This window comes from Balaenoptera borealis, assembly GCF_965194805.1.
Source record: "Balaenoptera borealis genome assembly, chromosome: 15".
Lineage (NCBI taxonomy): Eukaryota > Metazoa > Chordata > Mammalia > Artiodactyla > Balaenopteridae > Balaenoptera > Balaenoptera borealis.
In genome coordinates this window covers 55000702-55013279 of record NC_138871.1, presented here as the reverse complement: position 1 = coordinate 55013279, position 12578 = coordinate 55000702, and the positions used below count along the sequence as shown (strand labels likewise).

The 12578-nt window shown below is 38.4% G+C and overlaps 1 protein-coding gene across 4 annotated transcripts in view; it reads left to right on the top strand.

Moving 5' to 3' along the window:
* The window catches only part of CAMKMT (calmodulin-lysine N-methyltransferase), a 408891-nt gene that overhangs the window by 348993 nt on the left and 47320 nt on the right, over positions 1 to 12578 (top strand). For 3 of the 4 annotated variants that reach the window (XR_014235126.1, XM_082358317.1, XM_082358315.1), the window contains exons 5-7: positions 1266 to 1320; positions 2376 to 2439; positions 10702 to 10768. Coding sequence is in view for 3 of the 4 variants with exons in the window: in XM_082358317.1 (XP_082214443.1) it covers positions 1266 to 1320; positions 2376 to 2439; positions 10702 to 10768 (186 nt within the window). In the remaining variant the exon portion in view is untranslated. Of the gene's footprint in view, positions 1 to 1265; positions 1321 to 2375; positions 2465 to 10701; positions 10769 to 12578 lie in introns of all 4 variants that reach the window. The other variant, XM_082358316.1, reaches the window with a different exon arrangement.

Below are 12578 nucleotides of genomic sequence, written 5' to 3'. Positions count from 1 at the left end.
GATCATTTTAGCAATATATACTTATAAGATTGGGTGTGTGTTTTAACAATATGTATTTACAAGATGGGGTCAATAATATGTAGTTTTTGAAGCTCTATGGGTCCATATTTACCAACCAGTCTGTAATTGCTTTGAACAACTAAATACTCATTATGTGTATTTCAGAATATGAATGTCCTTGCTTGGCTTCTTTTCCTCCTCTTCCTTCTCTTTTCACCTCTCCCTCCCTTGATTGTCTCTCTCTTTCTCTCTCTCTTTTTTTTTTTTATCCTGTTGAGGAAATAAACTTCCCAAACTGGGAAGAAGAAACGATCTCTTAAAGAGTCTAAGCATATAAAGTAAGAACAGGGCAGTATCGAACTGGGCTGCAGAGCTGCCCTAGAAGTCTGGCATCTGCTCATCTCGCTGTGCTTAAGCTTGCCTGGAGCTCCAATCAGCGAGCACTGGGCCAGGGCAAGAATGTCACACGTTGAGGGCTGACATTTAGGCACAAAGAGGAAGGTAAGTGCAGAGTGCCAGACTGCACCCCCCCCACCCCCCCCAGACTGTCAGCTTTAACTCTGAGCTGCTTAACTTGTGAGCGGTGAAGTCAGAGCCCAGTCACTACTTGAGCCTGGGTTTGCTGGCTTAACCATATTATGTCCCCGCATTGTTTATTCACTGTGTTGTGTTGGGGTCAATTGTGATTTAAGTGTTAATTGCTAAATGCTCTTTGTGTAATTGTTCTTTATGGGGGCGGTTCAGCTTTCCAAAATGTTTCAGTTTGTTTTAGAATTTTTTTTTTTTAATTCAAGATTGCATGTATTTGTGTGTGTGTATGTGACCATAATATAGGTATATACACACTCATATATATTCTTCATTTACTTGTCTAACTAACTGTTTTTGAAGGAATGAATGTGGATTAACAGTGTTATCCTTTCCTAACAATTATCTTTCGCTACTCTAGCTAGTTTAGTTCTAAAAGACAGCGCCATTGACAAGGGGAAAAAAGGGAACCTTCTCCGATTTTTCAGCTCAGCGGTGGTAATGTTGCAGTGAACACTAATGAGGGAACCCCCACTGATTTGCCTGCTTTGTGACTTTTCTATTTCATAATTATTTTTAAAACGCAAAACGACATGCGGTAGCCTCGTCATGTCTCCACAACTTCCTGGTAGCGCCGTTCTTACTGCAGATGGCAATTTGTTCTTGTAACATATATATCTCTCTGACCATTTTCATCTAATTTGTGTGGGTTCTACCATTTCTTTTCTCTCTTTCAGGGACCTTGCTGTGTGTGAGCTAGGGGGTGGCATGACATGCTTGGCTGGGCTCATGGTAGGTCTTTTCTCAATTCCAATCCCATTCAGAGGGAGGAACAAAAGGAAAAATGTTCCAGGGCCTCCAACTGCTGGGTCAGAGAACCGTCAACAGCATCAGCTGCGGTCAAGCTGCCGGGTCTTGAGAGACCTTCTAGATTGACTTACTTTCGGATCATATTGATTTTATGGTTGCCTCGATGAGCAGAAACATTTTACCTCAGTGTAGTCAATATTGCTTGTTGTGACATTCCAGGCCTCGCACAGTGTTTCTTCGCCATAGCGAAAGCATTTTTTTTTTTTTTTCAGATTATAGTCCCATTTGCTAAGATACAGGAATAGCCCGGCGAATCACAGTTGGAGCACCATGATATAGCTGCTAATGTTTTGCCTGCATTATTACACCAACAAACATGATCCAGAGCGCTCAGTAATTAGATTCTTTTGAATTAGATTGGCCATTCAGGAACGTCGTTCCCCATTCTCTGGGTTCTGAGTCATGTATTCAGGAGATATTATGTAGCAGCACAGTGCATTAGACAAGTTTTTATGTCTCTACAAATAAAAGCATATTGTTACACTGATTGGCATTTGACAAACCTGTCGCTCTTACACAATGTGTCAGGGTTACAGCCCAATGTGCGAGCATGTCAAAGCTCACAAAAAAATTACCCTCACAAAGCCATCTGCCTGCAATGCAAAGTTATATGAAGGGCATCAGGCAGTCAGACAGAAGCAAGCTGAAAGGCAGAGTGACAGCCTTGTATGATGGCTCTACTAGATAAACAGAAGCCCACAAATGAAAGCCTCTCAGAATACCATCATCCGCTGTCACAATGCAATTACCGAACAGAATGATAGCAAGATAGAGGCTCCCGCAAATGGAATGATAAAAGTATTGACTGATTTGATTGAATGATTAAAATAATGCAGACATAAAATGAAAAAAGATTGAAGATTGTTACAGAGAAATAGGTGAGGAAGCATGATACTGAAGGCTTGTCACTCCTGTCTTCACTTCCACACAGACAAGCATATTTGCTCATTGTTTGCTGTGCTCCCTTTTTTTTTCAGGTTGCTATTTCTGCAGATGTCAAAGAAGTTCTGTTAACTGATGGGAATGAAAAGGCCATCAGAAGTATCCTTATTCAGATAGAAAACGGGTTTGTTGTGCTCATTCCTTTTTCCCGGCTGAGTAACAATTGATATAAAGAAAGACAGCATGGGGTATTAAAAGAGAGTTCCCCACACACACATGATAAGTAATTAAGAAAAAGTAGAAATATATGGAATTCATCGGATACGACTAAGTGGTTTTTTTTTTTTAATTTCAATGGATTTTTATAGTCACTTCTCATTAAAGGAGCTTATGATTTGTGGACCACTCAAAGTAATAAGAACATTTGTTTCATAATAATTTTCAAGCACTCTTGTCCTTTTATTTCCATTGAAATTTGCCGGGATAAAATAAATGATTTAACATTTATTATATTGGATATTGCTTGTAAAAATTAACTTCCAGCTTCATGGTCATTATTACCTTTCTTCCGTTTGATGTTGTATGTGCAGACCATGCAATATTATACCTACTCTAATTCCCGAGGAGTTCCCTATATCTCCCCACTGGAAACGGCTATCAGTTTTTCATTATTTCCTTTTATTTAGGATTATAAAAGCTATCTCTTTTTTTCTGCTATGCTATTACAGTTCAAACCCCATTATATTAGATTATGCTTTACTAATATGTACACAGAGTTCATGAAAATTGAACTGTACTTTAAGAAAGCAAGCATAATTTGTGGCTACTTTAGCAATCGAGCTGATTTGTTCAGGGGCAGTTAACAGCCGTTAGAAATTGAGAGGAAAAGTGGAGAATATACTTGCTTTGGATTTTTTGGTGTGCCTTCCATTTACATTATGAAAGAGGCAATCTACTTATTTGAATTTTAGGCCCCTAAAATGCCAAAGCAGTTTTGATTTTTGTAAGAGGTAAGCATCCTACTAGAGCCTATTTTCGATTTTCTTCTTCTGCCTCTGCTATCTAATTTTTTGAAAATAAAATTTGCAGTAGCTCTATCAGGCTGCTCAGACAGGAGAAAGGAGGTACCAGAAGCACAGTAGCTAATATTGTTCAGCGGCACTTGTGTGCTCTACAGAGCCCCACCCAGCTAATTGCCTGACAGACTTTAAAAAAAAAAAAAAAAAATCAGGAAGGAAAAACAGCCAATCACAATCTTGGCCTTTCACACAAGGGAAAGAGATCACAAAAGGTGCTTCCTTTTTTCAAATGCAGGATTTTAATCATGATCTTCAGACTGTCGCAAGTTTCTCAAAATATTCCTGAAGATGAGCGATGTTGTTTCATTCACTCTGCTTTCTTCTGAGTTCTTCCATGCACTGTATCATTTCACTCTGCTCCTCCTCCGCATGTCAGGGAACACAGAGAGCAACAGGAAGTCAGGTATGCTGGCTCAGCCCCAGCAATGTTTTTTGGGGGGGAAAAAAAAGCAGGATTATTGGGAAAGAGAAGGTCATTAGAACTTTTATCAAACTATGGGAAGCATCTGTGGTCAGTATGTAAATTTAATTGTACTAAAATTATTGTTGAGCTAAACTACAGAGCTTCCAAAGAAGGGAAGCAATGCTAGTCATTAATTAATGCACCTTTGCTTTAAACAGCAAAGATTCCATGCCAGCTCTTGAAATCAGAGAGGAAATCTCAGATTCTGTACTCACTCCGCCGGCCTTTCAAAGAAATGATTGGTACAGCCCCCTCCCAAGAAAATGGATTTTTAACATTTGGTCCTCAGAAGCTCAGCCCTGAGAGTGCTTTATTGTGCTGGGTTTTACAATGGGTTTAATATAGCAGGGTGCCAAAGGGCAGGAGGGGAAGAACTTTACAATGTAGATAAAGTAGGTCCTTTCAGGATGCAGACCAAAACTGTTAGTGTGTTTTATTTCATCTCTTAGGACTTTATTGACAGAGTTCAGTTTTTATCATGCAGTTGTTCTATGTTTGTGTGCCTTTTTCTGTTGTAACTAGATCTAATTTTTTTTAATTAAGAGAAAAAAGCATGCATAAAGCCTTAAAAATTGGCAACATGTTTTTCCTGCTTTTGATACTAATGTTATTCTTGATTTGCTACCAGAGCTTATAACTGGCATTCGTTGTAAGCTGTTTTACCGAGTGAGGTTAATATGAATGAAATATTTTTTTTTCTATTTGTGTGCCCACTTTCTGTAAAATAACAGATTCACTGAATCACATACTGTTGATGCATATAGATTGAAACAAACTCATTTAAAAATTACTGTTTACATCTTTCCTTTAAAATTTTAGGAAGCCTAAATTATATAGCGGTTGTAGGATATTATCCAAAAATTACTTTCTAAAAAGTAAAAGTGGATGTCAACAAAAAAGAGGGAGAAACATTGCCAGAAGCCAGAAAATCTCTAAGCAAAGCTGCTAATTATTCTTAATGGGCAAGATGAGCACATTAAGAAACAAATGAATACATCAGTGAAATGTAATTGAAAATCGACCTGGCAATCACACATCACATCTGAGTATTGGCCTGTATATTATTCTCATCATTTAAAAAATTATTTTTGTTGTTCTAGGCATCTGAATTGAGTGAATCCAACTGAGTCTTACTTCCTAGTCTCTTAAGCTTCTAAGATTCTGATTCTTACCTTTAAAAATAGCCTTTTCTGATATTTCCTGTGTATCTTCTGTTATTTCTATTTTTAAAATATATGAGGCAATGAATGGAGGCGTTCTGAATCTTTATATCATAGAAGCATATCAACCAGTTGTAAGGTTATTTATTGTCGCCATAAAATGTATCAAACGGATTTGGCTATGTCTTCTAGAGCTCTCTACCTTGAACCTAGAAAGCTAGATGTGGATTTGAGATTTATTAAACAGAGATATCTGAAAAGAGAGTAAGACTTGAGGTATAAGGGAATGTTGTTAAATATTTTCTCAGACTCATGGGTATATGTCCCCGAGGTTCTCCTTGGCCTTTAAACTGCAGTGCTGGGTCTAACCCAGAGCCCCCTAGCTGAGAGCCCTTCAGATGCTGTTTTATCTGTACCCAAAGGGAACAAAGGATAAATCAGAAATGGGATCATTTGGTTCATCCAGTTCTCGAATTTATCCTAAAATAGTGTGAATTGTGTTCCGTCTTCTTCGGCACAGCCTTTTTAGTGTAATAAAAAAGAAATCTCCAAGTGCCCCCAGATAATAATTACTCAATAAAGTCTGGAGCTGGTGTTGACAGTGACATAAGAATAGGGGAAAGAAATGGTATACCGAGTTATTATTGATGCTAAGCCTCTTCCAAATCATAATGAATAAAAGTACAACACCTAAGGTGAGCAGCCCTTCCTGGAACACTCACTAATTCACCCAACACAAGTACCCTGCCCTGACCCATCCTCAGTAAACACCAAGCAGGTTATCTGCAGAATATGGCAATGCTTGTTGACCCAGGCTCATGATTCTGACCCAAGCATCTTATCCCCACAATATGCACCGTCTGGATCATGATCTTGAGCTTAGGATTCTCCAAAAATTTGTAAATCTCCTGTGAATTTTAAAGAAGATACTCCTGGCTTAACATTATTTTATTTAACAAAATCCCTGACTTGAATAATTAATAAATGAAGCTTCATGTGGACTGTGCAGCCTGTGGATGGTTGAGACCTTGGGAATGCCAGGCCATCATCCTGGGTCCAGGCCCCTTCCTCCAATATCAGTGTCAGCTGTTCTTCTATTTACTAGATCGGTCCAAAATGGGTTCTGTGTGCCTCACATTGGGTAGGAGTTCAACAAATAGCTTTGAAAATTAAATTTAAATTAGCCAATAAATTAAGCTAATTAATTAATTAATTAAAATGAATTAAACCGCTATTAACTGCATGCCATTTCAAGTGCTAAAGATATAGCAGTGAACAAGACAGACCAAGTTCCTGTTCTTGGAGGACACAGACTATACCTACACAGAGCACATTTATACACGTGAAAAACACTGAAAATCTACAGGGCAGAAGTTCTTTGATTCCTTCCAGTCATTTAAATTCTACAATAAAAATGTTCACATAATAGTTTTGAGCAACAGGGGAAAAAAATAAAGCTTAACTGCCAAACCTCACTTTAGTTACCATCACCAGCCTCTCATCCCTCCAAAGCTTTTGCCTGAATTATTGAAAAAGATCATGAATTGACATGATTTAGGCACCTACTATGTGTTAGGCACCTACTATGTGGTACTCCATAAGTCTATAAAATAGGTACATTATTCCTATTCTTGAGGTGCAGCTCAGAGAAGTTAATTTACCCAAATTCACACAGTCACTAAGTATCAGAACCAGTGCTAGAAGTCAAGTTCATGTGACTTCATAGCTTCCCTGCCACCCCCGTTAAACCATCTCTTCACCAAAAACTAGAATGATTTGGTGAGTATCGTCTTGCACTGGAGGAAAAGGCTTCTCATCCATAAATGTACAGTTGACATTGCTAACAGAGCTCAAGACACCTCTACATCGTACTCTCAATTCATATGAGTAATAAGCACATTTAAGAATATTTCACAGCATTTAAATTAACAAATATTGCCACATCAGTGAGGTGCAATGAAACTAAAGGTAGCATAAACCAAGAAAGTAATGCTTTGTGAATCACAGTGTTATTATTTTAAAAATACTTTCTTGCTTAAAGAACAATGCCAACTCTCAAAAATGTATTGAATATATGCAGCTACTGATAAATATAATAATCACTAATTGCAGGAGGAGGCTAATATTTTAAACAAGATCTATATATAATTAGCTTAATTATATTTATGTATATAACATACATATATGTTCAAATAACTATTATTATACAAACATATATATATATACATATATATATATTTTTAAGGATAAAAATCAACTGAAACAAAATTAAGATGGATCCCCGCTCTTGAACCATGCTTTGTTTGAAGAGAAAATCTAGTTATAGAGTCCTGATTTCTTTTAGCCACAAGCATATATCCTAGAGCTCGGAAGTCCAGGTGCCCAGACTAGGAGACTGAAGGTGATTGCTCTGTATCTATTTAATCAGAAATCACATTAAGGCTTTCTTTGCACCCAACATCTCCCACTGGAGTCTTCCAGAAGGTGGGTACATTCAGAGAATAGGATTTGATCCACGCTGTTGAACACTATCCTGGACAGATTGACTCGATTTCATTGAATTTCCTTTATTACCCTGAAGTGACACAGAAGAATGAGAAAATCTGTTAATGGACACAGCGCCAGCCAGAGGAACCACCTCAGAATCTGACCTAAAGTAAAGGGTACTCAAAACTACGATGAGATATCATCTCACACTGGTCAGAATGGCCATCATCAAAAAATCTACAAACAATAAATGCTGGAGAGGGTGTGGAGAAAAGGGAACCCTTTTGCACTGTTGGTGGGAATGTAAATTGATACAGCCACTATGGAGAACAGCATGGAAGTTCCTTAAAAAACTAAAAATAGAACTACCATACGACCCAGCAATCCCACTACGGGGCATATACCCTGAGAAAACCATAATTCAAAAAGAGACATGTACCACAATGTTCATTGCAGCACTATTTACAATAGCCAGGACACAGAAGCAACCTAAGTGTCCATCAACAGATGAATGGATAAAGAAGATGTGGCCCATATATACAATGGAATATTACTCAGCCATAAAAAGAAACGAAATTGAGTTATTTGTAGTGAGGTGGATGGACCTAGAGTCTGTCATACACAGTGAAGTAAGTCAGAAAGAGAAAAACAAATACCGTATGCTAACACATATATATAGAATCTAAGAAAAAAAAAAAGGGTCATGAAGAACCTAGGGGTAAGACGGGAATAAAGACAGACCTACTAGAGAATGGACTTGAGGATGTGGGGAGGGGGAAGGGGAAGCTGGGACGAAGTGAGAGAGTGGCATGGACATATATACACTACCAAATGTAAAATATATAGCTAGTGGGAAGCAGCCGCATAGCACAGGGAGATCAGCTCGGTGGTTTGTGACCACCTAGAAGGGTGGGATAGGGAGGGTGGGAGGGAGGGAGACGCAAGAGGGAAGAGATATGGGAACATATGTATATGTATAACTGATTCACTTTGTTATAAAGCAGAAACTAATACACCATTGTAAAGCAATTATACTCCAATAAAGATGTTAAAAATAAATAAATAAATAAATAAATAAAGTAAAGGGTAGGGAGCAGAATATCAAAATATATCTCTTAAGGCGATATTTTAATATACTATGGCCATTTCTTCTCTTGGTACTTGTTTTAATATAAAAAACACCTCCTAAACCACAAAATATATTTCCTTCCCAGTTCTAAAAATAAAGCAGCCTAAGTACTGCTGTGAATTTTTTCATTAAAAAAAATTGCTTCTAGAATATAAATACATATTCTTGCTTCAGCCTGGCCACCTGGACTCACAGTTTTATAAATTGTATAAAAGTATATAGTGTTAAGATGTTTACTAAAAATTATTAATAGGTTTTCTGAGTTATATAATTTAACTTCCCTGTGACTATTTTATAAAAAGTAGTACCTCCACTAACAAAATAATATGTTTGGCTTGATAGATTAGTCATGTACTCATACGACGCTACAGGTGTACCGAGCACATTATGGCATGTGGTTTGGATGTCATGGAAACGCCGAGAAGGGTGTGGCCATAGTGTGGGGGAACTTAATCAAAACCAGTTGTCAGCTGACTCTTTACTAATTTTGTTCTTCTCAGAATAAAGACGTCAGCTGTCCTTTTCTACAAGACATTTCATTTAGAAGACTTTCCTGAAATACTTTCTTCCTGAAATAGACAAAACTGTAGGCCGATGTGTCATTTTAGTTAATCAAAACAAGTAGGCAAATTAGTCTCTTTTATTTTTTTAATGAATGTAATTTAACGGTATTTAATTTGCATACAGGAAAGTTCACCCAGGGGAAAAAAAAAAAAAAGTCTGCATTATAGCACTTTTGTAAACCTCAACAAAGCCCTTCATTAGGAGACCTAATTGATTTTTCCTACCCACTCCTGGGGGAAGAAAGCTATCACAGTACCTGCTTATTCACTCAGAGAAGAAATGGGTGTGCCGGGTGTTTCAAGCAGAGATTTAGGTTAAAATGTCCTGTGGCTCTGTTCTTGCAGGGAGATCTTGGCCAGTGCTTGCTTTGAGCATTCAGGAAATCTGTTTTTCTGAGCAATAGGGGAACATCGCTTGTCTGCTTGGTCACCTCCCCATGGGCCCAATTTAGTTCAGCTTGCAACCTTCACTGGAATTATTTTATTTCTTGTTTATTTAAACCTTGCTTTATTCCAAAAGAGGGATTTTAAGGCTTCTTACATTGACACACAGAATATACCATATAAAATAAAGGAGAAAGCGAGGGCAGTTGGACAGCAGAAAGCCAGGAAAACATCATGAAGGCAGGAATAGGACCGGTAGAGAAAAGATGTGCCATAGAGCACTTGTAGTCGTTTGGCTTAGATCATCCATTTGGCTCTGAGTTGCACAAGGACCAGAGCAAAAAGAGGAGGAGCAGTTATAAGATTTATAGTGTCCGGAAGTTGAAGCAAAACTAGTTGATCTGAAGTCCAGTTTTTCCCAGTGTTGAAACCTGACATGATTTCTCCCACGGGTCCTCATGAAGATGGCGCTCTGTGCTCTAATGGACCAGCTCCTCAAAACATGGCTTCAGTAAATATGGCTCTTTTTGTACAAGTCCTTACATGTCAGCAGATGGCCACAGGCCAAACTGTAAGTCTGTAAAGACAGTTCTTCAAGGGGCCTTTCCCTGAATTTTCTTCTTCAGTAATTAGTTTTATCTCAGGGATTCTCCAGCCTTTCTCCATCTTTCTCTTCTCACTTACCCCCAAGTCTTTCCCTGCTGCCCATCCTCACTCTCCCCACTGGCATTTAGGAGACTGAAAATACTTCAACTTGGAGAGTCTCAGACTGCCCTTGCCCTCCCCACTGACAGAAAGAGGCTCACCTTGGGGCTTCTAGCTCTTTTAAGCAAGTGGGGCCTGGCACCTATGGTACAGTCATCTTCCCTGACCAGTGCTTATCACCCTGGGCCTTGCCAATGTGCTCCCTGAATGTATATTTCACAGGTGAAAAAAACTACAGTCCAGGGAATTAAAAGAGCTTGCCTGTGACAAGTAATTCAACATTTGCTGGCAGAGCCAGGGCTACACCCTTCTCCTCCTGCCTCACACGCTACAGCCCTTCTCACCATGCTGATCCCGCGTACGATAAGAATATCGTAGTGTTTGTGGGCCTCTTTCTGGTTGGGAGTCAGTTGACAATCACTGCAGAAACTTTCTTAACTGTGGCCTATAGATGTGAGAGACATCATCACAAGGAATCAGACGGCTGGTGTGTTTAAGACTGGGAACATATCAAGCTGGTAAGATACCTTTTTGCATTAAAACACTCTGGTTGAAACTGCTTTTCTCAGTACTATGGATGATTATTAAAACTAACAATAGCCAATATTTATTAAACACTTACTGTGGGTCAGGCACTGTTTTAAGCACTTTAAAAGTATCTTATTTAATGCTTACAAGAACCTGTAATGAAGCAGGCAGGCGTTTTCATTACCTACAATTAATAGATGAGAAAAACTGAAGATAACTATGTTAAACACTGGGTTGGGAATGATTTAAGGATTGAGAGGGTACAGTATGAGGTTGGGAGAAGCCCAGCCTGGGAACCTTCTTGTGAATGGCTCTATTTCACTGGTTCTCAACCTGGTGGAGGGGGGCAATTTTGCCCCAGGGGACTTTTCTATTGTTATAACTGGGGCAAGGTGGTTGCTACTGGCATCTAGTGGATAGAGGCCAGGGGTGCCGCTAGGCCTGCGCAAGACAGCCCCACACCCCTCCCCCCAGCAAAGAACTCTCCGGCTCAAAATGTCAATAGAACCAAGATTGAGAAACCCTGTTCTGTTTCGTGGTTTTAAAATAGTCTAGGTATCCATTCCCTTTTAGATTCTGTTCCTTCTTATCCAAAGTAGGAGAATTGCTTACCCTCAACCAAAACAATGGTGTTTTCTGTGATGCTACATTTTAATTTTGCCCTGTTGGTATGGACCTAGAGGAATAAGTAATCATTTAGTAGTTTTCACAAGAAATATCTGTATCTGTGTATTTTTCCTTTATGTGTTTAACCGCAGACATTATTGGAAGAACAATCTAAGTTTTAATTCTTTAATTACTGTTAATCTGGCATCCTTTGACATTTTGAGTTTTCTCTATGTTTGAGGATGCTTTCCCACCCCAAACTGCACAGCTTGCAAGGGGAACAAAGGTGGATGAATAGCAACAATGCTTAAAAACTAAAGTGGAAAACATACTGGTATGAGGATATGGAGTAGCAATAACTTTTTTTTCCTCATATTAACTGGTGAATGTAATGTGTCCATATACGAATTTTTGAATCCTGCATTAGAATGTTCACAGTAGGCTGATGGCACAGGGGGCAGTATGCTCTGTGTTTCTCAAATAAATGAGTAAACCAGTTCCGTTTCGCAGAAAACCTCCAGTAGGTCCACAGAAAGAGCAATCTCTTACCTGGGTATTCTTCATTCTTAGGACAGCTTTTATTCCACAGTGCAGACTGCCATACCCTTCTGTGGAAGACTTCATTTTTGGATGTGATTTTCAACCTGGTCTTTTAGTTATCAATCAAAAACACATTTTCTATGTTGTCCTCATTTACATTTATTTAATGCTTAAGGTCATTTGTGACCATTTGAGTGTATTTCAGCATATGGAATCAGGGAATAATAGATTTCAGCATCATGCTGTGAAGAGAGATTGTGTTTTTACAAGACATAATGTTGTTTACTGGGTGTTAATAATCACTAATTAATAAACATATCTAGAATTCTAAAATGTTGCATTTTGAGGAACAAAAATGTCAGGTGTTTAAATTATGGAGTGCAATAGTATTTTCTGTCATCCCTTCATAAAATAATGAAGTTACATAAAGAAGCAAAATGTCATTGTTCAACACAGGATAGATCCAAAATGCCTTTGTTTCTATTTATTGTTCTCAAAAATGCTATTTCTAATATATTGTTCTGAGATGTACCTGGACATATAGTCTGTATGTCAGTAGTCGTACAGAAACTTCCAAGATGAGGGGTTTTTTTTCTGTCTTTATTTCGTATTAATTGTGGTCAGTTTCTTTTTTAACCACTGTAAGCATTTTGT